Here is a 27681-nt window from a genome sequence, read left to right on the forward strand (position 1 = left end):
TTTGTACATCATTATACATGGAATAATTTTAACCAGCAGTCTTGGACCAGTTCACAGGCAGTGAAAACTGTTGCAAAAGAGAAATTCCAAATTTGAATCTTTTTCCTCATTCCTCTGGAGCCCTTCAGGACTAAATTGAATGTTTCAGAACTGATCTTTATAACCATCTGCATCTTTGCCTTACAGGATATGTAATCAATACAGGCCTTTTCTGTGTCTTTAGGAAGTTTGTCCTTGTCTGGCAGAATATGCATTTAATTACAGCACCAGAAACATATGTGTCTTCATATTGCATATTGATTTCTAAGCTGGAGACAAAGTGGTGCTTTAGAGTTGTAGATGTGCAAAATGATAGCATGGCTTCTACAGTCTCTAGGAAAAAATAGTTTAGAAAATGCAAGTTGTGTTGCATGTTTTATAATAAAAAGAAAATTATGTTCATCTGTTGATACTGTGTGATTGCTTAAGGAGACTGCTTACCTGGGCATGCTGGTTCTTAGTCTCCTCAAGTGATCTTTGTATCTGTTAGCAAATTTCAGGTGCCTTTGGTAAAAAGATGCGGTATCAAAACAGACCATTTCTTTCAAATGTCATGAAAAGCAAATGTCATATAGAGGAGGGCACGTGTTCTGGGAGAAGTGTATTGATGGTTGAACCAGGGACAAATGCTGAAATACTTATTTTGATTTTTTTCAAGCTTAGAAATTATTTGACTTTTTAAAATTCCAGGTCATTTTAAGTAAATTGATAACTGAAGTAGAATAGTGTAATGTGAGTAATATATTGAGGAATATAATTTGTAGATGATTACTTATATCTATCTGCATATATATGACACATGGAGGGAGGAAAATACATCAGCTACTGGGCAGACTATATTAGATTTCTTTATTTTCTGTAGCTATAAATTTGTTCTTTCGTTACTAGCCTTTTGTTTTTTTCATGTGCTGGCTTCCCAAGATGGCCAGATACCTGATTGTGGTGCTGGAAAGAGTAATGTAAGTAATCCTTCACTGTTTGAAGGCAGACTCAGTCATCTCAGTGGTTACACTAAACTGGCTGCAGGAGCTCTCTTATCTATGTATGTAAATACAAATAGAGGTAAGAGTTCTGCAGAGGAAAGGTGTGCTAGAAACTTCAGATCTAATTCCTGACATAAAGGTGATGAGCTGTACTAGCTGGAAAAAAATACCAGCATAACTTGTGATTCTGACCTAAGGGAAGTATGGAGCACCAGATGCTTTTTGATCATAAATGTGCCTGTAAAGTAAGTTTAGTCAATAAAAATCCTTCAGCAGGATTTAGTAAAAACCCTAGGGTATGATTTTAGAGACACCTGCTAAGTACCTTGTTAAGGTTGTGGAAAAGTTATTACACCATGAAATGCTGTGAAAGGTAGGAATATGGATTGTTCAGAATATAGGAAATAGCCATAAGAAGTGTTTTCACTGCAGTCTGCTGTACAAAGAAAATGCTATATTTTGTATGAATGATCTATATTCATGATACAGAGGACAAGATGATAAGAAAACAGTCCTTTGAGTAACTCTAATCCAAGGAGATTAAAAGAATCATTATGAATAAGACACATCCTATGTAAAAGCTTACTCTTTATGAGCTCCCAGGTTCATCTGTCTTACTGTGACTGTGAGTGACACAAAAGGGATACTTGGGATGTAGTTTGAAATACTGTATTTGTTCTGTGTACAGAAGTGCTCTTAACACAAGCAAGGCCCATGCAACCACTTGAAAGTGCGTAGTAGTAAATTACATAAGCTTTTCACCTTTGATATTTTTTCTTAGTTCAGATGAGGGAGAAGTTGTTTATAGTCTGTACAAGTATGGTGGTATAGAAGTAATGAAATTATTACTTAAATTAAAAACAACAACAAAGTAGGGCTTTTGAAGAAAATGGCTAGGGTTAACACACCTCCATGTAAACCAATGAGTAAATAAGACAATTCTCTGCCTTTGTGTGAAAGTTTTGGGATGTGTGAGATTATAGTACTACTGAATGCCTGTCACCCCACGGAAACTGCTCAATTTAAAAGGGAGATGGAATTATATATAGAATAACATACTACCTAAAAACTGGTTTCAGAGCATGTTCTCCTCTTGCATTTGATCCTGCTCTGTGTCCACAGCATCCAAAGTGATTCTAACCTATGGACAGAGTAATCGCTGCTGTAGCAAAAGCCACAGGAAATAGATTTCTTCATGTTCATTTTAATGTATTAAGCTTGTTATTACACTTTTGAATGATGTGTTAATGATATTTGACATGGTAGATTTTCCTGCTATAATAATATTTTTGCCTATGATATCCACCTTTCCTTGCTTTGAGTCTTGGTACAGAAAGTCATGCCCTGCTGCTTGTGCTGACATTTCTAGGGAGTGAAAGAGTAGGCCTGAAAAGAGTAATTAATTTTTTTATTCGGCTTGAATTCAGTTCCAGTGAAAGTGAGAAAAGTCTGTGTATTAGGCAATGTGCAAGGTTTTAATAAGTTACAGTGCCCCAGGTTGGCAGTAATTGAGTGACAGCAGTGAAAGAAAATTTTTGGAGTGTGTTCAGAGCCTAAAAACATAGTAGTGAGACTAACAGCTTTCATCAGGCTGAAACAGAGATAAAATATGGTTGATGGTAACTAGCAGAAGGCCCCCTTGGCATAGATACAGCATTCCTCTATTTTCTATCCTATCCAAATACTTCCTGTACTTTTAAAATTTTTGCACATGTGTGCTTTGATAATTTAGGGGTTTGTTTTTGTTTGGCTGTAACTGGTAATTTTAATGGCTCTTAGTTTTAAAGAGAATTTTATTTAGATGCTCAGTTTATTTGTTTTAAAGAGCTCTGGGATGTTCTTTATAAGAAGATAATGCACAGGAAGTATTACATTAAAACAGGCCTTCTTAATTTTGCAGTGCTTTTTACAATTTGTGTTATGTAATCAGAAAACATGTATTAAATCTGAACATTAAAATATTCTATGGAGCTGTTGTTTTCACCAGTGTTTGTAGTGGTCTTTTGATTATAATATGTTTTAAAGCTCCAGTCAGTTGCAAAAGAAAATGAACATCTTTGAATTCAAGGAAAGCAATTAACTTCAGAAAAATGCTGATACTATCATTTGAATAAGGTTGTATTGTCACTGCTGTTGTGCTAGAGTACTTTTTAGCGTTGAAGTAGTCAGTTTTGTTAAAGTGGAAAGAAAATGTAATTATTTTGGAATGAAAATGAAATTATCTTCTCTAACTTTAAACTGATCCAAAAGGACAGCTGCAGTCCTTAAGAATGCAATAAGAGATCATACCACCTTGATAATAAGGAAATATTGTGATATAGGTTATGTCTGCTTGAAGATAACAAGGTTGTTAGAGATGTGCTGGAAGAAGCATAAACATTGACTATTTTGAGAATCACAGACCTTGAGATGGGGTGTGAATTTTGCAAGCCAAGCTGAAGGCTAGTGGGTTTTGCTGTGCAGCTTTTCTTGTCAGAGGACCTGACTGGGAAGTGATTAACCAGATCAGTATATTACAATTTCTACCACCGTGCCACAAAAGTGCTCTTCTGAGCAGGCTGCAACTTGCTAAGCCCTTGCAGTTGTCTTTCAAAACCTTTTTGAATTTTTTCTTCTCAGCAAGACATTTTTAATGTACTTGTGTTTCATGCTTCACAGACATTTTCTCAAATACAGCTGAAGAAGTTCAGTTATGGTTTTGTATGATAGTGGGGTTGTGTTTTTAAATATATATTGTTTAATATAGATTATAATTCCTATATTGTTTTGTATGATACTTTGAAGTCTAAAATATAAAGAAGTCTTTCACTATAAATCATAATAGAATCATTGTTGAAGTCATAGTTGCAAAAGCAAAATAATTTAGGGATAAAAGCCCTTTGTCTAGTATGGTTCTTTTAAAGTTAACCTGCTCTTTTTTTTTAAATTGAAAACCAGTATTATGTTCTTATAAATTATCATGGCTCATCCCAGGTGGAAATGGATGGCAAGGCCAGTTCTGTAAACTGGTCCCACAGCCAGTAAGGGTGCACAAATACCAGGAGTTAACAAATATCCCTGGTGTGACTCACCCCATCATTGTGACTCCTCTAGAGTGTAATGTTTTAGTAGCCCAACTCGTAAGTATTGGATTATCCAAATGAAAATTGGTTAGGATTATACTAAAACCTTATTAAAAGGTGCATTTAAAAGGATGTGTAAAGAGTAGGAGTCTGTTTATTAGCATACATAGAAATGTTGCAAGCAGTTAATGTGGATGGGGAGGAGGTAGCATTGACAATATCATAGTAGGTAATTCAAAGGAGTTTAGATGACTCACTGATACCGATGTTTAAAATCAGTCTTTGAAAACTGGTGATTTCAGAAACAGACTAGTAGCAAAACCTATGTGGAATAGTAGTTCCTGCAGACTGGTTTGATGCTTAAAATATTAATGTATCAAAAATTGCAATGGCTAAGCTGTCTAAAAATGCCCAGTTCTTTCCTCACTGCTTTGGTGAGTAAAGCTTAGTGAAAGGAGGGCCTAACACCAAAATATTTTTCCAGGAGCATGAGACAATGTCCTAAGATTTCCAGATACCTTTTATACAAATTTGGAATAAATAATCATCTCCTGCTTCCATCAATAAATTCCTCTGAGCAGCAGGAATGATGGTTTTTTTTTCTTTTTGTCACATCTCATCATGACATAGACTGGTATAATTTTAATTTTGTTTGCATTTTTGCCTTCAAGACAGCGATTCAGATAAGTTCTGAAGTCTAATCTCCCCTCTGTGAAAGAACACAAACATTTTCAGTATATGTTAAGAAGCAGTATGTGACTGCAATGTTTGTTCATAGTAGCAGTCCTGCCAAAAAGATATGAAGAAAATGCACAGCTGGTAACCTTAACATGCATCAATAGCCTTATGCAGTGAGGCAGGATACCATACTGGGATCATACAGAGTGGAAGATGCTGTGCAAGGCATGTAAAATAATCTCTCCACTGCATTTAGCATTAGTGAAGCCTCAGCAGGAGCAGTGTGTAATTTGCAGCACTGGAGTTCAAAGAAATGGGTGGCCCAAGGCAGAACAGCTAGAGGAAATCAGCAAGAATGAGCATAGATCCAGAAACAAAAATAGCCTACCAAGAAACAGAGCAGGAGAGAACTTCAGGGGTTTTTTTAATCTAGGTAATAGGACTGAAGAGAGATGTTTGTCCCAGGAAGTGTTGGAAGTTCCTGCAGTGAAGGAGTGGCTGTCTGCCTTCTGCTAATGAAGAAGAGAAGAGGCGAGAGGACTAACCTTGTTTGTGGTGTTAGAAGGAAAGGAAGAACACTGCAATGGAGAAGAGTGAAAGAGACAAGATTGCATGGGAATTGTGCAGCCTTTGTCACCAGAGTCTTCAGGGTGACCATGAGCAGTACCGTGTGAGATCAGGCAGATAGGTAAAGGTGACTGTCTCAAGTTCTTCACAGATCTAAGAACCTCTCTGGGTTTTTACCTCCCTTGGTTAAAATTAGCCTGCTGTTCAGAATTTCTTTTTGCACTTTGCAAATAATTGTTAAATTAGAAGTACCTAAAGATATATCAGTGGGTTCTGTTTTCAGCAGTAATAGTGATTAAATACACAAGAGGATTTGTCTAGGAATCATAAAGAGGAGTCCTACAAAGGCAAATATAGGACAAGATAAGACTTAGTGCTGTGCCATGGTCACAAGGTCATTCTTTCATGAGAATGAATTCTCCCTCTGCTGCTGAGATGGATTTGGGAGGAGAAGGGTGATTTTTCTTGAATTTAGTTCTGTGGGATTGCCAGACACTTTTGTTGGTCTCTGAAATATTCAGCTGTACATCACTGCATGGCTCTTCACATTTGGTTTAGTTTCTTAACAGGTTTCTCATTAGCATTTGTCTGGGGTGCACAGATTATTTCACTGAATTACAAAAGTAATTATTCCTTTATTAGTACAAAAATTAGGGACTTTAGTTGGTAATTTGTAGTTATAGAAAAATATAGCTGCTTTAAAGTAGAGTATTTTCAGAATACAGTGGAAGAATTGCTAAAAGATTTTGCTTCACTTGCTCAGCCCAAGTGATTTGAATAGGCAGTTTCAACTTCAGTTTTCTCTGGATAATTAGAATTAAACTGAAAATTAACAAATTCAATTAATGCTTATCCAAATTTCTCCCTTCTGCTTCTAATGACTGCTAATTTTTCTTTGCAAATAAATTTCTAATGTGTAATGAGTTGCCCAAATAGACAACTGTGAGGACTTGTTGAGGTTCTTTATCTTCAGATAGTGGACTCGATTAAAAGATGTGTAACAATAATTCCTGACACATGTATTCACTTTTGTTCGTGGACTTCAGTGTTTTTCAGGGATTATTCAAAATGCTTAGTACTTAGGTATATCAATACTACTCCTATACTGATTTCTAGTAGATATCCCCCTATTAAATTTAAGTTGAATGGTCTTGTTTGGAAAATTTTTTGAACAAAAAAATGTTCCAGTCTCTGCATACAATGATTTTAGAAATGGAAGACTCCAGAATAAGACATGTAATTTACTTTTTTTTTTTTAAACTCTGATATATTTTTACAATGATGTGACTACATAAATATTTTTGTCTGTAGGAAAAATCTTGTGTTTCAAACAGAGCTGTTTTCAGTGAAGGACTTGTGGCTTTAGAAAAAGGTTTACTGAATATTTCGGAATATTTTTTATCTTACTGCTTTAGAATACTCCTACACAGGTTTCTAAATTGTCTCTATTGTTAAGTATGTTCTGTAACTTCTGAAACTTGAGTGTGCATCAAGCTGTTGATACTTACTTTACTGACTAGTACTGTCTTACTGTGCTTTCTCATCTCTACCTGCCTTGACCTTAGGGTAGGAGATCTTTGGTGCAGGAATTGTTACCCAGTGCTGGGCTGATTAGTCATATGGTATAATACATTTGACAGTCTTTGTGTGAATAGGACTTCTTGTCCTTACCAAAATCCAAACAGTAAAATATTTTAAGGTGAAAATATCATGAAGATGTTAAAAGCATTTTTGTAGAGTATTATCAACCTGTGAACTTGAAGGGGGAAAAATGGTACTTAATGTATTATGTCCATGTATTAAATATCTGAAAAATTCTAGTGTCTGTGTAATATATTGTTAACTCTAATGAAAACATGAAAATTAGACATGTAGCTTAACACCCCATATATATTGAAGCAGGTTTTGTAAAAGATGTGGATTTGTTCTTTGAGTCACAGTGTAGCAATAGAAAGATTTCTTTGATGAAATTATGTGTTTTCATACCTAGCAGATTGAATTGCCATAAAGTTCAGCACTAACTATGAATTTAAAGACGTATGCTGTTTGTTTATTTCTAGGACTTTTGTAGAGGCAATCTAAATTAAATGCTTTGAGAGCTGTGTGCCCACATTCTGCATTTTTTAATGTTGAAGTAATGCTTACCTGGAGTGTATGCCTTTATTTAAAAAAAAAGTAAAAGGGGGTGGTGGCGGTGTGGGGAACAACTTCTTCTGGAAATCACAGAGCTAATACAGCACAAGCTGTATCTGTCGTTCTTGCTGTTGGAAAGACAATGAAGTATATTTCAGCTTTTTTGACCACATTTTTGATAAGATCTTCTATCCTTAACCTGTTCTCAGAAATGCAATGCCTCAGGTTCTTTTTACATATTTTGTCCAAGGATTGTAGAGTTTCAGAACTCCATTTTGCAGCCTTTCATAAACAACAATAATTTTATTTCTCAAGGAAAATTTTTGCTCAAGTGCTAATATTTTCTACCTTGTTTTTACATAATAGCAGTTACTTGTAGGTTGATATCATATTGTGGTGTTCTGCTTCTTTGCATGTGTGTTTACATTAGAGTCTGATAGATTCAGGAAGACTTAGGAATATCCTAGAATGTGTTTAGAAAACCACACAAAGATAGTAGGGTTTATTATGTTAACTTTTAGGTGGTCTGAGCTGTTCTGCTCAGATACTCTTACCTTCAGATCTGTTTAAACTGGAAAAGCAAAGCAAGAGCTGTAACTCAGCCTTACTACAATCTTAGAGGTCACAACTGAATAGGAATCCCTATTTTGTCCAGGATTTACAGAACTAATGGGTATCTAAATCACTCCATTTGAGAACAAGTCTGGCATACATTATCAACTTTACTTGTGAGTTTCTTTTTTCCCTCAAAATAAGCACTGTAGGTTTCATTATGTGAACTGTGTTAGGAGTTGAGGAATCCTGTGACTACAGATGCTGAGAATGGATTATGAGAAACAGGACAGCAGAAGATAGAGTATTATGAAGTGAGTTACAATGTTTCTAGCCAGCCAAACTCTAGCTCAGTTCCTTAGCTTGCCTCCGTAGTAAAAAAAAAGGAAAGACAGAAGAATAACGTAAAGGCGGTGCTTTCCAGTTTTGCAGCTGTGTAAATTGGTAAACACTTGTAAATAGCAAGAATTTAGATGAGTGTTCTCTCCAAAATCAAGTGATATGGTATTCTCTCCAATATCGAGTGATATGTTTCATCTGTATCTCACTTGTGTATTTTTATGTGCAATGTGTGTGCAAATGTGCCTAATAACCCTGGGCAAAGCTTGCTGTAGAGCTGGCTTCCCATCCCTGTGGTTGGGGTGGTGGGCAGCAGTGGGACTGCCTCCCACTGAAAGGATCTAGGGCAATTTGGGTAGAAATCTCAGCAGTTGGGTGGCTGCCAGCTGGTGCATGTTGAGGACAGACACCAGGGTGTGAGTAGGGAATGTGCTGCTGGAGCACAGCAATGCCCAGAAGAAACAAGAGGAGGATGCAGTCAGGGAGAGCCTGTGTCTGGGTCCTTGCACAGCGTTACTATGACAGCCAAACTTGTCATTTTTATCAAAACAAAGTTGGTTTAAAACTGGCAAAACAAAACTTAATTAACTTTTCAGAGACTAATGTTTAGGTTTATCGTGGTATATGTATTGTATATTTATTTTTTTTTCCACAGAAACCTGCTAATATTTTAGTTATGGGTGAAGGTCCTGAGCGAGGAAGAGTAAAAATTGGTATGTTTATATCTTTGATAAGTCCCAGTGTAGCATTTAAGTTAGAATGTTCTGAAGGTGCAGCTGTACCACCTAAAGTAGTCACTGTATAATACCAGTATGTGCCTGGGCACATTGCCTAAATGCTGTTTTCTGAGTGTCTGGCTTCATCATATTAGCCCCATGTAACAGTTCTGACAAAGAAATGCTGTTGCCTCATCAATAGAAAGTGGAAATTGTCATTATGTTTTGCTTAAGAGGGTGTTTTTGTGGGGTGGGGCATTTTGATGTGGGGTTAAAGATGACAGCTAGCTAGGAGGAAAGGAGGAGAAAAATGGGATTTTAAAATTTCCTCCATTTACCTCTAATGCCATGACATCTTGCTGCTGTTTATAAAAATCTAATTAGGGAACTACTCATTGCTACAAACTTTAAATCTTATAATGGAATCAAAGATGACAGCCTGCAAAATATTTTTGAAGGAGTAGGCAGGTCCCTTGGAGATGAACACAAGGGATCTTAAAAGTGCAGAAACCACAGAAATCCATGCAAAATGTTTAGTGAGAGCAAATAGCTAATGCTAAATGCCTAGCCTGGGATGTACCAGGTTAGAAAGGACCCAACACTCCACACTATTATAACATTTTCTGGTGGGAGTTACTGTTTACAGTGAGAGGATGGTTTGTAGAAGTTCAATTGTTTTAAACTAAATACATAAATAAAAATTAACAGTAGTCTAAAAATAATAAACTGTACCAGGCTGTGCATTATCATGGCAGTGCTACTAATGCACAGCCTGCTTACATTTGTTATGGTAATGCAGCCCCATTTGGAAGGGTTTTTTAAGGCTAGTTCATCTTTTTGACTTCCCCCTGGTTTTCTTTTGTGAGATTACTCTTCTGCATTGTTGCTCTGTTCTCTTGCTGTTTTGTTGATCTGAACTATATTGTTAGTCACTAGTAGAAAGATTCAGGGTAGGATTTTCTGGGAGCATTCAGTGCTGCTCTAGGCCTTCCCTTGTCCTGTGGAATCCAAGGAGTGATGGGCCAGGGTTGAATGTTTCTGCAGATCCTACTCTGAAAGTTTCTAATGCCTTTCTGAGCTTTTAAGGTTGGCAGTAGGGATTGAGGTCTGCATACAAAACAGGTACAGCTCGGACAACAGAAGGGAAAATTTCTTCATATTACCGTACTCTTCAGGAGGGTTTCTTCCAAAACAGAGCACTTAGGTCATCCTCTGGACTCACTTTTGACAGTGGTGGTGATATTTGCTGTACACAACTACTTCCTAGTAATTGCACATAGACCACCCATTTATTTCTTAATTCATCGTTTTGAATTAATTTGAGAATAACTTAGTAAACAACTAAATTAAGTCAGACTCCTTTAATGGACAGGTGAAAGATTCTGTATTGGGCCACCAGTCCTCTGAGCCATCCATTCCCAGCAGGGAAAGAGGGAGGGGAACTTTGGATTTTGAAGTGTGTTATCAAAATGTAGATTTTTTTTTTTCTTATTTTCTTAAGATTGCCACAGCCGTAAAAGAATGCAGAAGTTATACACATACCAAGGGCTTCCACTTTTCCAGTGTAACTAATTTTTCTAAAAAATACATAACTGTTATTTAACTTAAAATAATTTTTATAGTCTTTTTGTGTCACTTTGGGTCATAAATTCACTTTCTGCCAACAATTTTCCTCATTATTCATAGTTATTAGTGACTTGACCAATTTTGAGTAATTGATATTTTAATGTAGAAAACTGTAAAATGTTTCTCTTTTTAAATGCCTTAAAGCAATCATAAATAGGAATGCATATGAAAAAATAATTAAGGATTGTGTAGTCAAGTTACAGACCCATATTTACACTGCAGTGTTTCCTCATTGGGCCATAGCATGTAGGTCCTTTTCCTTCAGGGTAGCTACTCATCTCATTTCATTCAAGTTTTTCTCAGCATATGAATACCCCTACATGAGAGAGTCACTCTATCTTGGGATTCGGGGGTTGGTGGGTCAGGAAAGCAATTTCATGGGAGAAGCTGCACATTTTAGTCTCTGCCCATTTTTTCCTGTATGACTTACAGTTAGTTGTTCAGACAACTTCCTAGGCAGTTGTATGCTACAAATTTTAGAAAGCAGTTTTTAATGATATAATGCCCACAACCAAAATTTTAAAATCATAGCCTGAATGGTATTCAGCACTGATATATTGATATTGGAAATGTATCTTGATAGAAAATCAGCAAGGAGGCAGATGCTGTTAGGCTTAGGTGCTGTTTTTGTGTGAAGGAAGTCTTGCCACAGCTAACTTCATGAAGAGGGAGATTTTGTCATGTACATGTATGTATTATAAATCATTCTAACCTTTGCAGAATCTGCATTTTGCTTTAAAAATTGCTGCTTTGTGAAAAAACATCCTGTAATAATGGGAATATTTTACCAGAGAACATCAGGTGAAATGAGTCAGTATTTACCAGTGTCCTGAGGAGTTTATGCATTTCTTCAGAACAATGGTTAATTCATTGTTGTAAATGACTCATGTTAGTAATGATTTATAATGATATACTCCATAGGTGATGCCATCCAGTAACTTGTACAGAAAGAAAATCTGCTCAGAGAGTTCATATCTGCTACAGTCTGCCTTTGCATTTTATTTAGGAATGATGATAGTGCTAACAAGTAAACTCAATCAGTTTGTTCAAAAAAAAAAAATTATTATTAGTTTCCCTCAAATTTTAAAGCATCTCTCTTTGAATTTTGCAGCTGACATGGGCTTTGCCCGATTATTTAATTCACCTCTGAAGCCTTTAGCAGACTTGGATCCAGTAGTTGTAACCTTCTGGTATCGAGCTCCAGAGTTGCTTCTTGGAGCAAGGCATTATACCAAAGCTATTGGTAAGTAAATTGGACAAAAATGTACTGTTTTGTTCTTTATGTAAACTGTACCCAAATATTAAAGCTTTGATAAATTGTTCAAAGGACTGTAGCTGAGTTAAAGGTATGTTCCTTGTTTCTTGAAGAAACATTAATGTTTGACAAATTGATTAGTTTCCTGGGGTCTCAGGCTATATATAGAAATGAAATATATTGCTGGGTTTTATCTCCAAATGCCCTGCAATGCAATCTAACTTTGTGGCTTTCACACAGGACTTTCATAAATGCTGTTAGAGGCTATAAAAATATGGAAGCATCTTTGAACTGCTAGTAGAATTCATATTAGGATGACTGTGAGGCACAGTGCATTAAATTTACTGCAGAGGTTATTACCTAGTGTAATAAAGATATGCAATAAAGAATGTACAGAATGGAAAATATAGTGGCTGCACTGAAGCTAAAATGTAAAATTAAGCTGCATTTTAGCCTCTCTGTGTCTTTGAAAAAGACAGCTGACAGATGGCCAGAGCTTTTGTGGGCTGTATAACAGGGGAGCAGCCCAGCAGCAAACTGGAAGGAGATTAGATTGACTTTTACTGCATTGATCAGCTTTGCTATGGAAGGGAGAGAGACTGTAGGGAAAAGCACTGGGAAGATTTCTCTTGCTGCCTGGTTTAAAAGATGTGTTAAAGGCTGGCAACCAGTTCTGGGAGCAAGTAACTTCCCTAGCAGCTACTCCACTTTGCACAGACTTGGAGGTTGTACGTCAGCATGCTGTGTTGTTTCTGTAACCTGACAGTCTTCCTCAGAACTCAATCTTTTTTTCTTGTTTTGTTTTGTTTTTTTAAAGATCCTGTCTGTGTTTCTGTCAGCAGTTCTCATGTTTATGCCTTAAATGTATTCTTGTTTACTTTTCTGTTAATACTGTGTTTCTTTTATAGATCAGATAAATTTGTTTATGCTCCTTCAAACTGCTTAATTTGTTGTATTTTCATGTTCTCTCACTTTACTGCTGTTTCTTCTGATGGCAGCGTGTGAAACTGCATGGGCAGTCATAGCCTTTAGTACATAGTTTTTTCGATGTAGATAAAAAATTACTGTGTAAAAACACTGAGTAATGGAGTTATGCTGTTTGCATTATTTGCTTTTGTCCTTGTTTATGACCTTGTTCATTCAAGGCTCAGTGTAGCACCACTTTGAGTTTAAAATTGTGTTTGTATATACTAGAAAAGAATTGAGAAAACAACTGGGAAGATTCAGGAGATCTGATTATTAGATAGGAAAGCAACAATGAAAAGAGAAAGGTTGTAGGGTTTGGGGTTTTTTTTTAAAATGAATGTTGTGGAAAAGTTGTGAGGTGTGTGGGCTTGTAGCAATTTGTGTGTTACTCTCTTTCAAGGTGTTATTTGGTTTTTACCAACACCACTACTTTTCAGCTTGTATTTTTGGGGTCATTACTACTTAAACTTGGCTAATGAGCAATTGCACATTTCTTGATCAGGACAATGTGGCACTGAAAGGACAAGATGCTGGTTGGCTTTACTTTCTTGGCGTTTTGTGTGTTGACCATTATCCCAATAGTTTCCTTCACTTTTATTCTTAACCAGAATAATTTTTTACAATGTTAAATGGTAACCACACTTCAAAAACGCCACAAAAACTCATATGCTCTTCTCTCAGCTCCTGTGTAGTGTCTGAATTGGGTACCTCCATTCAAAGCTAAAAGAAAAAGTTGAGGAAGTATTGCACTTCTACAGTAGAAACGTGACCTTATCTCTGATAAGCTAAACACTAACATTCTACCTCACCCAGATGATTTTGGAAAGATTCATTTGTTGTTCTTTTTATTTCTGTTCTCCTTTTTTAAAGATATTTGGGCCATAGGGTGTATATTTGCAGAGCTGCTAACATCAGAGCCAATATTCCATTGTCGACAAGAAGATATCAAAACTAGTAATCCTTATCACCATGACCAGCTGGACAGAATATTCAATGTAATGGGATTTCCTGCAGGTACATACTGTATTTTTTATCACTGCTGTTCAAAGAAAGATATCCATATTGCTTTCTTTGCATATGAAGGTGGCAGCTGATCAAAGCAGCAAAGCTGTTCAAACACAGTCTTTATTTCATGAGTTATAGATCTAGAATCCAATGGTCAAATTAGGTATGTTCCCTTTTATTGATGATAGGGTTATCTTTGTGTATACATATACCAATGCTTTATTATTTTAAAAGAGTGTATTTAATGCTGGGTGATTAAAAATGAGAAGGAATATTTCTACATTGCTTCAGTACTGATTATTGATTTGCAAGGTGACTGATGATTTATGAATCCAGGCAAAAAGTATATATATTTAGTGAATATTATGCATTTGTTTAGCTCATGCCAAATTAAATGTAGCATTTGGAAGTAAAGGGAGGGTATTGATCCCCCCCACCTGGTGGAAAGCTGGTGGTATAGAAAAAATTTCTTTCTTCCAAGAACTGGTTGTATGAACCAAAACAAATTACAGTGGGAATATCACTTGTTGCATTTTCCCCTCAGTGTTGGTCACACTTTGTTTTTATGCAGGCTGCCTTGTTTCTTCAGTTAATACTTTGTCTTCTAGTGTTCACATGATTGCAGGAGTCAGAGTAACAGGGGCCTTATTTTTGTTTTAAACTTTTTGTTTATCTTTCTCCTCACTGCTTGTGTTCCCTGCTCCACTATTAATTGTTTGGGTTTTTTTTCCTGAACTTGCCTCTTCCTTTCACATGACTTTTGTGGTCTATATGTTTGTGTTGGTTCTAGAATTTTGTTATTAAACAGGCTGTTATTTTTGCTTTTGCCTTTTTTTTTGTGTGTATGTGCTTCATTGCTTCTGTACTGCTCTGTGAGATTCATGGAAATGTTGCCTTTGTATATTGTCTCCTTAGTTTTGCTTCTTTGAGCAATACTGTCCCCTTCTGCTTTTGAACTAGAAATTTACCCTGTTATACTTTTCTTAGTTCATTTGGGTTTTACATTGGTTCTGTATAACTTATATAAGTAGATCATACTCTCGTTTTGGTTTTCTGATTGGATTAATGAATCCTTTCTAATGGTCTGCGTTTGACCTTTGGAGTTCTTTGGTTTTTTCAAGAAATGCTTTTCCTTCAATTGCAGCATTTTTTTTTGCGTTTTAATTGACACTTAAACTAAGTGTTCTGCAGTAGTGATCAGACTTAGTAAATATTTGAATTGAACCAAATTAATTGGCCACAGAGCTTTTTCAAGGGTTGGAGCTTAAGACTTTTGAGGTTAGGTGCTGGTAGTGAATTTTTTGTTTTATTTTAAAATCCATTTTAGCCTTGGTCTACATTGAGGTGAATTATTCTTCATTTTGAGTGTGCCAACTTTACTTTTTCTTAACTTTTTGTTTAATAACAGTATATCTTACTTTGCTGAAGTACCTCTGGGCAGTTTCCTGTAACTAAAAGTGCTGTCAGAACAGAGAATCCCTTAGAAGGAGACAGGGTTTGCTGGAGGTCTGTGTACTCCTGTCCTGAGATCACAGCTGTGTCTAAATAAATTAAGTAACAGTCCTGAAGGGTTCAAGCTCAAGCCTGATGTGTTTTTCTTCAGCATTGTTTTGTGGCCACTGTAGCTGGCATCTTTTTTCAAAATTCTTGAGTTAATCAGCACACAGCTGGAACCTCTTAGGTGTTGGTATGATTTATTGTGAAGAGATGATGAAGGAGTAGGAGCTAGGGAGTACAAAGGTATAAGACTACAAGGTTAGAGAAGTAGAATTTAAAAAAACAAGTATCAAGGCTGTGGAGATACTTGGAAATGCTTTGTTTTACTCAGAGAGAAAGGGAAAAAATAATTAATACTGCTTTGCAGATAAAGACTGGGAAGATATAAAAAAGATGCCAGAACATTCAACCTTAATGAAAGATTTCCGGAGAAACACGTAAGTCTGGGTTGAACTTTCTTAATAAAGCTTATTTTATATCTCTTTCCTACACTAAATTCTTGCAGTTTGAGTTGTTTTCTATGTAGATGCCAAACAAGGACTATGAAATTGTTATGACTTAGATTATGAAAAAAAAGTTGTTTCATAATGGTGAACTTGGCCTGTTGAGGTGGTGTGGATCAGAGGAGTAGCCAGAGGCTGTAAAGGGTAAGGTGGCAGCTTTGAAACAGATGATGCCAGTAAGACCCCAAGCAGCTCTGCAGTTTGCAAAGCACAGTGTGTCAAAGCACAGCTGTTCCCAAATCTGTGGTACTGGCAGTGATTTTCTGTAATAGCTGCTTAAAAGGGGTCTGGTAACTTTATACCATTTCCAGCAAACAGTGGGTATAATTGTCAGGTTTGGTGTCTAGGGTAGCTTACAGTGACTGAAGAGGAAAATGCCCTTCAGCATTGTTGTCACATTGCCACAGGCTAATACCTGCACTTAAAATGCCACCCCATTGACTGATTTCTGTGCTGAGGCATTTGGGGCTGTATAGTTACATGCATTTCTTGCATCTGCCATGTTATTGCAACCATTTAGAAACCTTTTTTTTGAGCTTCTCTTCAAAAAGTAAATACGTGAATGTTCGTGTAGCAACCTGTAGGTTGCAGGAGAGCATTCAAATGAGCTTATTATATATCTTCACTGCCATGAGAAATACACAGAATGAAACAGTATAGTAGTCAAATTGCTACCAGGCAGTTTAAATCCAGTTGATAGTTTGCTGTCTGCACACTCTGGGTTCCAAGTGTGCTTTTTGTGTGGGTATTATATACTTTTATAAGGATGTGAGGGAAACATGCCTTTCTGCAGTTCTCTTAAGCAATCTCTGGTGTTGATAGTTGTGGTTTTTCCCTGCTTATTGGGTTTGCAGGGAGACTAAACTGTCCTTAATAATATGTTTTGTGACTACCAGGGAAACTTTGCAGTATCAATGTTTTGCATATTAGAAATATCACTTCTGTTTACTTTTCTAGGTATACCAACTGCAGCCTTATCAAATATATGGAAAAACACAAAGTTAAACCAGATAGTAAGGCATTCCACTTGGTAAGTTCCTGCAGACATAAAAAAATCCCTTATATATGTTACAGTTGTTTCAAGTAAGAGCTGAGCTAGTGTCAAGTCCAGTTTAACTAACTTTATAAATAAATTTAGGAATAACTGATACTCTGCACTCTGACAATTGCAAAATCACTATCTTCTCACATTGGTAAAATGATTCTGAATTTCATTCACTGGATTAGGTTCAGTAACAAGTAATTTTGAAGTTTTTGTTCTTGAAGTTGTGTTAGAGTTGTGTTAGCCTGTAGTTACATATGCAGTGTTGCTGCAATCCTTATTCATTTTGCTGCTTTGCATACTTTCAATAGTTTACTTTTACTTTTAAAAATTCCTATATGCCTGATTTTTTTTGATCATCCATGTGGTTACTTTGGTCCATATAAGCTGTAGTGATTGTCCCATCAATAGATGATATGTGAAGTTTACTGCATATTTATTGTGTCATTTGGTCAGGTGATCTTTACATCAAGCAGTTTTTGAAATAGAAAATATTTGTAATAATATATAGAATGTTCACTTCTGTGTGGCATCTGTACAAGGGGGCAGAACTGAAGTCTTGATCCCCTGGGTGGATAATGGTTGCACAGTCATTTTGATTTCTTTTGGTATGGCTGATTATGACCAAGACTTGTCATCCTGTAATGGACAGCTCTAGAATCCAATCATCACAAACTATGCTAGCATTTTGCAGTGCTTTTCATTCGTGTTTTTCAGTGTGTTGGCAGTTCTTTGTCATGTTTTGCCTTTTCCTTTTCTGGCTCTTGGCAATGCTTTTTGAGAGAGTAAGAATTGGCTTGTTCAGCATGCTATTCTATAAAAACTTCATGTAGACTCAGAGAGCTGTGAGTTCTTGTGGATGATGTGGAAAACAAAACTGAATTGATGATGGTAATTCATAGTTATCAAGTTTTAACCATGCCGTCAAAACTGAAGGCTGAGGAGGGAAATGTACTTTCTCAACCTCAGCTTTTGAAGTATAGAGATTTGCATTGCAGTTATGAATTCTCACATGTAGTTATGAATTTCTCCTAGTGAAAGATGACCAGTTCAGACTTAGATCATGATACTGGATCTTTTTAAAAACGTGAAATGTATGAATCCTATAAAAAGCATGAGTAGGAAATGTAAATTAATTTTATTTACATATGTATTTTCTTGTTTAAAAATACACACTGCAGGTTAAAAGTGAAGCATTTGTTATAAAGTCTTGGACAATATGTCATGGTGTAGTTTTGCTTTGCACACTTCATTGTATTGTTGAAACATGAAAACTCACTATTTTTCTGTGTGGTATCTGAAGGTTATCTCATGTTGCTTGCCCGGCACAGCTGTATTCCACACAGCTGCTAGGGTGGATGGAGAGAAGTATCTGCATGTACAGCAGACTTTTTGAATAAAAACCATGTAGTTTAAGAATGCATCACTGCAACTCAGCACTAGAGCTAAATAAAATAGTTATGGTTTGGTGTTCCTAGTTCATAAGGCCTCGTCTGGGGTGTGCAGAGGGGGACCATAAAGGTGATCAGAGGTCTGGAGCTCCTCTCCTCTGAAGACAGGCTCAAAGAGCAGGGCTTGTTCAGCCTGGAGAAGAGGAGGCTCCCACAAGACCTTTATAACACCTTTCAGTACTTGGAAGGGAGTCTCCAAGAAAGCTGGAGAGGAACATTCTTTTGATAGAACAAGAGATAATGGCTTTTTAATGAAGGAAGGTAGATTTAGATTGGACATTAGGAAGAAATTCTTTATTCAGAGAGTGATGAGGCACTGAAACGTGTTGCACAAAGTTCAGGATGCCCCATCATTGGAAGTGTTCAAGGTCAGGCTGGACAGGGTGCTGAGTAACCTGGTCTAGTTAAAGATGTCCCTGCCCATGGCAGGGGGCTGGACTAATTGACCTTGAAAGGGCCCTTGCAACCCAAATTATTTTGTGATTAAAGGTGCTAGTACATTGTGGAAACTTTTTGAATGGTTTTGATAGAACACTTGTGACTGGAACTGAGTGTCCTGGGCTTTGTGAGTGAAAATAGGTGTCCTTTGATAGGAAATGAAGTTACTGTTTTAACAGGGCAGAAGAATGTGGGTTTGCCATTTATGGTTAGGCTTTTGAGTTCACACACATTTGTATCATCTTAACTTTCAGGAATACAGTGAAGTTTCTATAAATGGTTTTGGTAATGTAAAAGTGTTTTTTTTCTTTCTTTTTTCTTTTTTTTTTGTTTCTTTTCAGCTTCAGAAATTGCTCACTATGGATCCAATAAAGAGAATTACCTCAGAACAGGCTATGCAGGATCCTTACTTCTTGGAAGATCCTCTTCCCACATCCGAGTAAGTGGTCAGTTTATGAACCTATCAGTGCATTCAGAGGTGCTTTAGAGCTGTGCCTTCTCTCTGCCCTAAGTATGTTTGTGAATATTGAGCTAAATACTGGCTAACAACCGAAGAGAGCTATAACCACTAAAATGCCATTTGTGGTTTTTAAAATTAAGTAGCATTTTTATTAATCTCTTGCTTTATGGAACTTTGATCCTATTAGTTGCAGCACTAATCTTGTTACTCACTGACAGGTTGATTATGCATGCTACAGATCTTGGTAGACAACTGCTAAGTGCCCGCAGGTCTGCTTCTCTGCCTCAAAATGCCAGATGACAGTCTCTAATTAGTTTACATTTTTGTCTTAGCCTTTGTTGTAAATTCACTGGGTGGGGAAAGTCAAGTCTGTGCCTCTGTGCTGTCATCCTTAACAACTTAAATCCATTTTCTGTAGACACTCCTCTGTTTTGTTTGCACAGGCGGATTTACAAAAGGGAAAGAATTTATGGACAGTGAATGATTTCATTAAAAATTAAGCCCTTCTTTCAAAAGGCTAGCCAGAGAGCATGACTGTACACCCTTTTAGGAAAGCTATTAGTACATCCTGCCTGTGATTCTCTGCTCTTATGTAGGGAAGAATTTATAAAATATGTATACTTATAAGGAATTAATTAAAAATGAAATTATTTCACGAAAGCCTGCTGGATTATTTATAGCATTTCCTGAACTGTCTCTGTGATTTAAAGTCATGCGAACAATTGCCTGTTGCAGAAACTGCTTTTAGGATAGTGTTTGGCATTTTTCTCAAATTTAGGTTGACATTTTAATGTGAATGCACAGTGAGTATTGCTAACAGGTGTACAGAGACTTTATTGTAAATACATTCTACTGATGAAGGGCATGTAAATATTAGCTTGCACTAGAAGTAGCAAATCCATGTGGACTGTGAGCTATGAGTTGACAGGTGAAATTTCTAGTTACTTTTAAACTTTTTTCCAGGTGGTTTTTTTTTTTAATAGTTAGTGAAGTTTCCAGGAATATTTATAGTTAGTCCTGAAACTGTGAATTACAGAATAGCTATAAGTGAGATAGCTCTTTGTGCCCTTGTAGATACCTAACAAGTGATGGACCAACAAAAAAATTACTGGGAGCTTAAGTTAGTGTGTGAGAGTCAAATGAACATTAAAATCGAGTATGTAAAAATGATTATGTTTTTGCAAAGTTTAGAATATGGTGATAGTCAGTCAGGGAAAACTTCTCCCTTAGTTACAGGTATGAAATGATGGCTTAGGCAGCTTGAAGCTATCATGGGTAAAGTGTGAATCTTACAGGTCTTACCCTTCTGTTCTAATACAGTGATAAATAGACTTTTCTGGGGGACAGTGTTTTTGCAGGTTGTCAAATCCCTTACCCAAAACGAGAATTTTTAACAGAAGAAGAACCAGATGATAAAGGAGACAAAGTAAGTACTAGAAGAACAGTATCATCATGTTTCACTGGCTTTTACACTATTTCCTGATTTTATGTTATTTCATGTACTGTTTTTGAGTTGAAATTTTTCTTTGTGTTCAAACAATTGAGAAGAACCAGCAGCAGCAGCAGGGCAACAACCATACTAATGGAACCGGTCATCCAGGGAACCAAGACAACAGTCACACACAGGGACCCCCACTGAAAAAAGTGAGAGTTGTTCCTCCTACCACTACCTCAGGTGGACTTATTATGACCTCAGACTATCAGGTATTTTGTTTTATTCACATATTGTGTATTTGTTTTTCATGTTTAGAGCAGTGTTTCTTCAAACTAAAAAAGTAATTTTGTAAATGTCACTGTATTAATTGTTACTTTTTGGCTTTTTTTTTATTCCTTTAGTTGATGATTTGTTAATATCCTGATGTTCTTTAGGTTAGCAGTAAGAGAATTAGGATCAGGCATTATTAGAGTTACTATCAATTCCCTTCATATTAGGGAATGCCAATGCTTATGGACCAGGAGCCTGTTATGCTGTGTTCTGTATCACCTAAAAATGCCATTTCTTGCTTGAACAAATCTGCAGTGGTAGGAGGCAGGATGTTGCAGTAAAAAAGCTGTGAAATAAGAATCTGAACAAGTGTTTTAGTCGGTTAATGGATGTGGAAACAGTATTTTGGATGGCAAAGACTTGGCATGATGCTGTCATAATCTCTTCTGAAGATCAAGGGAGAGTCCAGGTTGAGTAAGCCAAATATTACAGATCTGAAGACAGGTGAGGTGGTGGCAGTCAATGAGTGAGGAAGATGAGGAGGCACATTGGGAAAAAGCACTTGAGGAAAACATGAAAAATGTGTTCTGGCCTTTCTGCATTTGAGCTTGTGGTCAGACATTAAGAAATCAGAGCCTGGAGTATAAGAATAGCTTTGTCATCCCAGCAAATGACACCTGAGTTTTTGGGTTTGGATAAGCCTACTACTGGAGATGGGGGAGAAGAGAGTCAAGGACAGAACCTTTGGTTAATACAAGCTTAGAAGTTATAAGAGAGGAGCAGGGAAAACTTTAAATGATTCACAGGAGCAGTTAGAGAACAGCAGATTTTTGCCAGCCTAGGGAATAGGGGATTTCAAGAGGAGGCATGCTGCTGGAAGTGTTAGCCTGCAGGAACTGACCATTGCATAGTGGTTTGCATGGAATGCACAGTACAGGGGGCCCAACAGTCTTGGATGAAATCAAAGGATGGGGAAGTTGGAAACTACTGGCAGTGTTTTCAGTTAATTTAAAGGTTGCTATGTAAATGTGAGACCCTGATAATGGAAACCCACTTAGCTGGGCTTACAGTCTGTAGCAAAACGTGGGGAGAGTTAAAAACAGAGTCAGTAAAGCTGCTGCTGTCAACTTGCCTTTCAGTTTGATACAGCTTCTCCATGAAGCACCAGTGGGCTTTGAAATCTTGTGTTTCAGAGTTTGTTCTCAGAGAACCAGATAGCCTCAGAAGCTGCCTGGGGGCATTACCTTCATCCTTACCTAAATCTGTGTACTCTCAGCATTGGCCAAAACTTGAAAGTACTACAAAAATGTAAAATAAGATCATTTTCAGGAGCTTTATTGTGAGACTCTTCATGTAGTCACCAAGTGCCTTTGTTCAGTTTATCCCAGGACATCAATAACACATCAGTTTGCAAGTCATTCTCCTTGAACAATATACATTTTTAGAACTGTGTGAGACAGTGGTGAGCCTTAACTATAGTTCTGCAGGGTGGGGTGCCTCTAAGTATAAATGCCATCTTTCTTTTAGTAGGATTATCCATCGCAGGCACGCTTACAGAAGTTTCATCCCTTTCAATCTGTCAAGCTGCAGTCAGTTGCTGTTTTGGCCTTTTAATTGGCTCTTTCTCCCACTTCTTAAAAACACACACAGAGCAGAAGGCAAATGCAGCTGTAACTTTCTTAATCTTGCCCTTGGGTGGAGTCACACGTCTAAGGAGGTTGATTCAGAGGTTGTGTGTACTGTGTCAGGGAGCCCCATTTACATGCCCTATTTACATGCCCTTCACCTCATTCTGCTGCTGCATTGGGGCATTTTGAATTAACTTCAGCTCCTAGTTCTGTGAGCCAGAGCTGAGGTTTGCTGGCTGACAAGTCAGAGGAATCAAATTTCTTGGCAGAATTGGCATTGATTTGTTTTCAGTTCATGCCCATCAGAATTTTTGCACTCGCAGATATCCATCCTGGGATTACAGCTGGGGACAGCCCTTGTTGACAAATACAATTTCAGAATACTTCTCCCTTAAGATAATGATAACTGTTGCTTTTCTGTCTCAGGAGCTCTTACTGCTAACTTCACTACTCCTGACCACTCTTTCTGCTGTCTCTCTAGGAGAGAAAATGCCTGGTTTTCAGAAAAATATATCCTTTTACCCCTAGCCTTGCAAAGAGACAGTCAGTAGATTTGTTCTGATTAAGGTGTCTGGAAAACATGATAATCAAAGACAGGAGACCTGAACTTGCCAGCCCTAGAACAAAAGCAGTTAAGAGTTTCCCACTGATGGTTTCAGATCTCCCTGAAAAAAATTCCTCACATTTTTTGCTTCTGATCCAGCAGCTTGAGGAGAGGGAAGAAACCCATTACAATACAGCCCTCTGTTTTAATCAAACACCTGTTCCTTTGTTCTTCATTTGATTTGCTCAAATTCCCCATATAAAGCTTGTGAAGAAGGATTGCCATCTCCTGGGCAAGGCACACTAAGACAGTTTCTGCATTCACTCAGAAGTCAGATCACTCTCTGCAGGGCACATTGACCTCATATCCTTTTCTGCCATGCATAAAAATAGTAGACACATGGCACACAGACTTGCCTCCTTGTTTAAATCTGCAATGTGACACTCCCAAAGGCAATGTGATTAAGCAGGCTGGAGCAATTCCAGTGCCCTGAGCTTTTGCTTGGGATAACCCTCTGGGTGCTTAATGGTATTTAGAAAGGACTGGATATTTACTTTTTTTCTTAAACAAAAGCCATTTGTTGCTCTGGGTGTCATGAAGGAATCTGATTTTTCATTGTCTCTGTCTTAAAATAAGATCTGTTTTAGAAGTCAGGATGCAGGGGGTGTTTTACAACTGAAATGAGTGGTCAGTTTTAGATGGTTAAACTTGTGACAGTTTCCTACACACAGGAGCCACACATGGGCAGAACCAGCATTCAAGACTTTTGCTCTTTGAAGTATATCCTGTATTTGTAGCATGGAGAAGAGTGACCCAAGCTGTGACCCTTCTGTTGATGAGTGCCTCAGTGTTCCTCTCAAGCCTGAAGGCAAATGTCAGCAAAGTTCAGTTGCTGTGCTAACGGTGTGGATCAGCAGTGCTGGTTTGCTCCCACTGACATTAAGTGCTGGTCCAGCCATTTCTCCCCCTTTTCTCTAGAGGTGTTAGCTCAGTCCTGTGAGTGTGTGTTAACAAATAGGATATGCCTTTTTTATTTCTGCCGTCATCTCAGCTTCCTGGGTATAGCTTCTGTTCTAAATGCTGTACAAGAAAAAAATTAGGGTTTTTGTTTTACGTTGTGACTTAATATTTTACTTTCTCAGGGTGTTGGTTCACCACAGTTTTTTCCTATTCAGGTTTCAGTAGCAATGCCCTAGTCCTGGAACAGTTACTTTTTAGACGTTTCCAGACCTCTTCTAGGAGCAGCTTTTCCTAAAAAACATAGTATGTCCTGTGATATCAAGAATTCAGAAGCTACACAGTTTCTAAATGCTCCAAAGTTTGTGAGGGCATGTAAACCTTAATGTGAATGTAAACCAGCACAGTAATGTCCTAAAATTGTGTTAATTTAATGAAATGTTAAGTGCTACTAAGTGATCAGATACTTACTGAAATTCTCACAGGCAGTCCTTCTTTCCTTTATAACACATTATCAGTAAATAATAACTTTTAGGTTAAAATTGAAGTAGGCAGTTCCTGGTTTGTGGAGAGCTTCTTGCAATGATGAATGTTCCACTCAAATAATTGTGGGAATGCTGGTTGAAAGGGACCTCTGGAAACCATTTAGCCAAGTCTCCCACTTGGAGCAGGGCTGTTGCTAGTTCTCACTCAGGTTAGCATGGCTTTGTTGAGTCTTAAAAGCCTTCATAGAGAGAGAGCCCTCACAGACTCTGTGGGCAGGTTCTTACAGTGCTGCACTGGCTCCTTGGTGGTCCCTCCTCCAGTGTCCCACCTGAACCTCCCAAGCCACAAACTAAGGACATTTTTGCCTGAAATATCTGGTTCCACTGAGGAACATGTCACTGTTGTCTTTAAACTCTCTTTTGAGCATTTTAAGGCTGCTGATGGATGACACCTTAGCCCAGCCACAGTGCTGTCAGCCTGTGGTCACACAGAAGGGTAGCAAGTATATCCTCTATGTGTGAAAATCTCCAGAATAAGGCAGAGTGGTTCATCAGCAGTAAGGTGCCTCACCTGGACCTCCACCCCAGCCTGCTTTCCTGCTAGGAGAGGGGAGCAAGCGGAGAAAACCACTGCCATGAGTGGTGGTAGCCCAGTGTCACGTGCAGGTGCACAGTAGCCATCTGGAGGGTTGGCTGGAGGTTTGACTGTGATGGGTGAAGATTCCCGTTAGGGTAGATAGCTGGCAGATAGAAGGCTGGCAGCTCTCACTTTCTTATCTGGTATTCCTGATGTCTGTTACCTGCTGTAATCCGAGTGGAACAAAGCCTGGAAGTGCAGCTGCTTTGAGACTGTGTGTGCTGGGTGCCTCTTGAGGAAAGGAGTCAGTAGGTGAACCTGTCTGTCCGTGTTACGAAGGGCTGTGTGTCTGTGCTTCCCCCCTGCAGCGTTCCAACCCCCATGCTGCCTACCCCAACCCCGGACCAAGCACGTCGCAGCCCCAGAGCAGCATGGGCTACTCAGCTACCTCCCAGCAGCCGCCGCAGTACTCGCACCAGACGCACCGGTACTGAGCCGCAGCCGGAGCCCACCTTGGGCCGCAGAATGTACTGTACAACCACACCTCCCACCGTCCCGCCACGGCGCCGGGGCTCCCACCTTGTACCTGGTCTTGGGGTTAGACTTGAAAAGGAAGTGCTAGCACGGTTTGTGTTGTGGATATGCTACTTCTGTAGTTTACTTGACATGGTTCAGACTGAGCGATGCATTTTTTTCAGTGACGGTCTGTAGCAGGTGAAGCTGTGAAATGTGCTAGGGGCAAGCATTTTTGTTGTCGTATGTGGTGAATTCTCTTGATGTAACAACTTCATCTGACCGGTAGTACGCGACATCTTTGAACTGGTACTTGAAGCATACAGTATATGTTACCATGGCAAAAAAGCAAACTAACCGTAACTCTCAGACAGTTTTGATAGACATTTATTTTTAGTGACTTTTGTGGGTTGGTTCATTTTTCAGCTAGATCGATGTTTTATGACCGACATGATTGCTACGATGAGATTTTTTTTAAGAACATGGAAGCGTTTGCATTTTTTCCCAGCAATTACAAGCGTCCCAAAGATTTATTTCCAACATAAGTTTTTGGTTTTGTTTTGAAATCTATGACTTGACTGGTATTAAAGCTGCTATTTGATAGTTAAATAAGTATGTTGTCATTGATATAAACATGTTTGGTTCAGCAAACAAACTAAAATGATTGTCATAGACAGTGTTTTATTTTTTTCCTGTTGGTGTTAATGATTTGTGAGCATGCTTTGGGATTAAAAAAGCATGAATGATATTTCCTAAAAAGGTGCGGCATCCATTCAGATATTTTGTCATGATTTTTGAGAACCAGCTTGGTGTAGTGGGTTTTAAATTTTGTTCAGTTTGTTTGTTTTTTTTTTTTAAATGTTCGCACGTTGTTTAGGGGTGCCATTCCTACTGCAGAGGAACAAGATGTTAGGAGAGCCTTAGAATTTATGAGGAAAAACTTACATACAATGTACTGTATCAAACTATTTTACATGAATGACACAAGTATTCTGAGTAAAAAAAAAATCAAACATTGTTAAAACAAGGTGTTATGTAATAAATTTATTTTTCATAAATCTGCATTATGACCTTTGCCTGTATTCCTTTTCATCATTGAAAACCCCCTGCTCCCCCATTCATACATCTATATCAGGTTGTGTTCTGAGAAACAGCATTCAGCAGGAATTTTTCTTGCAAGGCAGGCTTCCATTAACTGGTGAGAAGGATAGTTTTTCTTTTAAACAGCAGGAAAAAAGGGCATTACTCCTGTTCTGTTCATGTAGCTGATGAGCTGGAGATACTCTAAAAGTGGATTTATTACTAGTGACATTTCCTACATCAGACAGTTCGTTTTCATCTACAAAATCCAGAAGCATTCCCTCCTGGATGTTCTTCTGAGGTTTGTGTAGCTCATTCTTATTTTGGTAGGTAATACCACACTATGATTTTGACATAAATATATGCAATACATGCCAGATATTTTTCTGCAGGTGCTTCATGTAGTGTGAATATCAACTGGTGTGATTCATCTTCATGCACTGAGATGCCAGTGGGGGGCAAAACAAAACCCAAATCGTTAGTCTTCCTGAAAGGCAAACCATGTTTGAAGTGAAGATTAAACTGCCCAACTGGATGGACTACAGGCTCAAGTATTCAGAAGGCTTAAAACTAAAGAAGAAAATCTGAGTGCAGAATTTATGCTGCTATTGTGATACTCTATGATGCCCTCTTAATTTTGACATAAAAGGTGTCAAAATCTATCTTTCCTTTGTTTCTGAAACACATTAATCTATATGTGGGAGTACATTAAACTTTTTGGTTTGCTTTTCAAGTGAAAGCATTTTCAGTTTTTATTCTTAATTTTTATATATAGGCTTTAAGCTTGCCTGTTCAGTATTGTCCACACTGTTCCCAAGTACTCAGATGGTGTCAAGAGTAACTCTTTTTTTGCTAAAATGCTGTTTGCCCAGATTTTTGT

The 27681-nt window shown here is 37.8% G+C and overlaps 1 protein-coding gene across 4 annotated transcripts in view; it reads left to right on the forward strand.

Moving 5' to 3' along the window:
* Window positions 1-26744, forward strand: part of CDK8 (cyclin dependent kinase 8) — a 68796-nt gene extending 42052 nt beyond the window's left edge. The window contains exons 5-13 of one of the 4 annotated variants that reach the window (XM_054271946.1): window positions 9009-9066; window positions 11807-11938; window positions 13787-13930; window positions 15786-15855; window positions 16879-16951; window positions 19194-19291; window positions 20660-20738; window positions 20858-21016; window positions 25577-26744. In XM_054271946.1, coding sequence (XP_054127921.1) covers window positions 9009-9066; window positions 11807-11938; window positions 13787-13930; window positions 15786-15855; window positions 16879-16951; window positions 19194-19291; window positions 20660-20738; window positions 20858-21016; window positions 25577-25702 — 939 coding nt within the window. In that variant the 3' untranslated portion in view covers window positions 25703-26744. The remainder of the gene's footprint in view (window positions 1-9008; window positions 9067-11806; window positions 11939-13786; window positions 13931-15785; window positions 15856-16878; window positions 16952-19193; window positions 19292-20659; window positions 20739-20857; window positions 21017-25576) is intronic. The other 3 variants (XM_054271947.1, XM_054271948.1, XM_054271949.1) reach the window with 3 other exon arrangements.
* The last annotated feature ends 937 nt before the right edge of the window (window positions 26745-27681 follow it).

The sequence above is a fragment of the Melozone crissalis genome, unplaced genomic scaffold, assembly GCF_028551555.1.
Source record: "Melozone crissalis strain CALT ecotype California unplaced genomic scaffold, PUWL_Pcris_2 ptg000013l_1, whole genome shotgun sequence".
Classification (NCBI taxonomy): domain Eukaryota; kingdom Metazoa; phylum Chordata; class Aves; order Passeriformes; family Passerellidae; genus Melozone; species Melozone crissalis.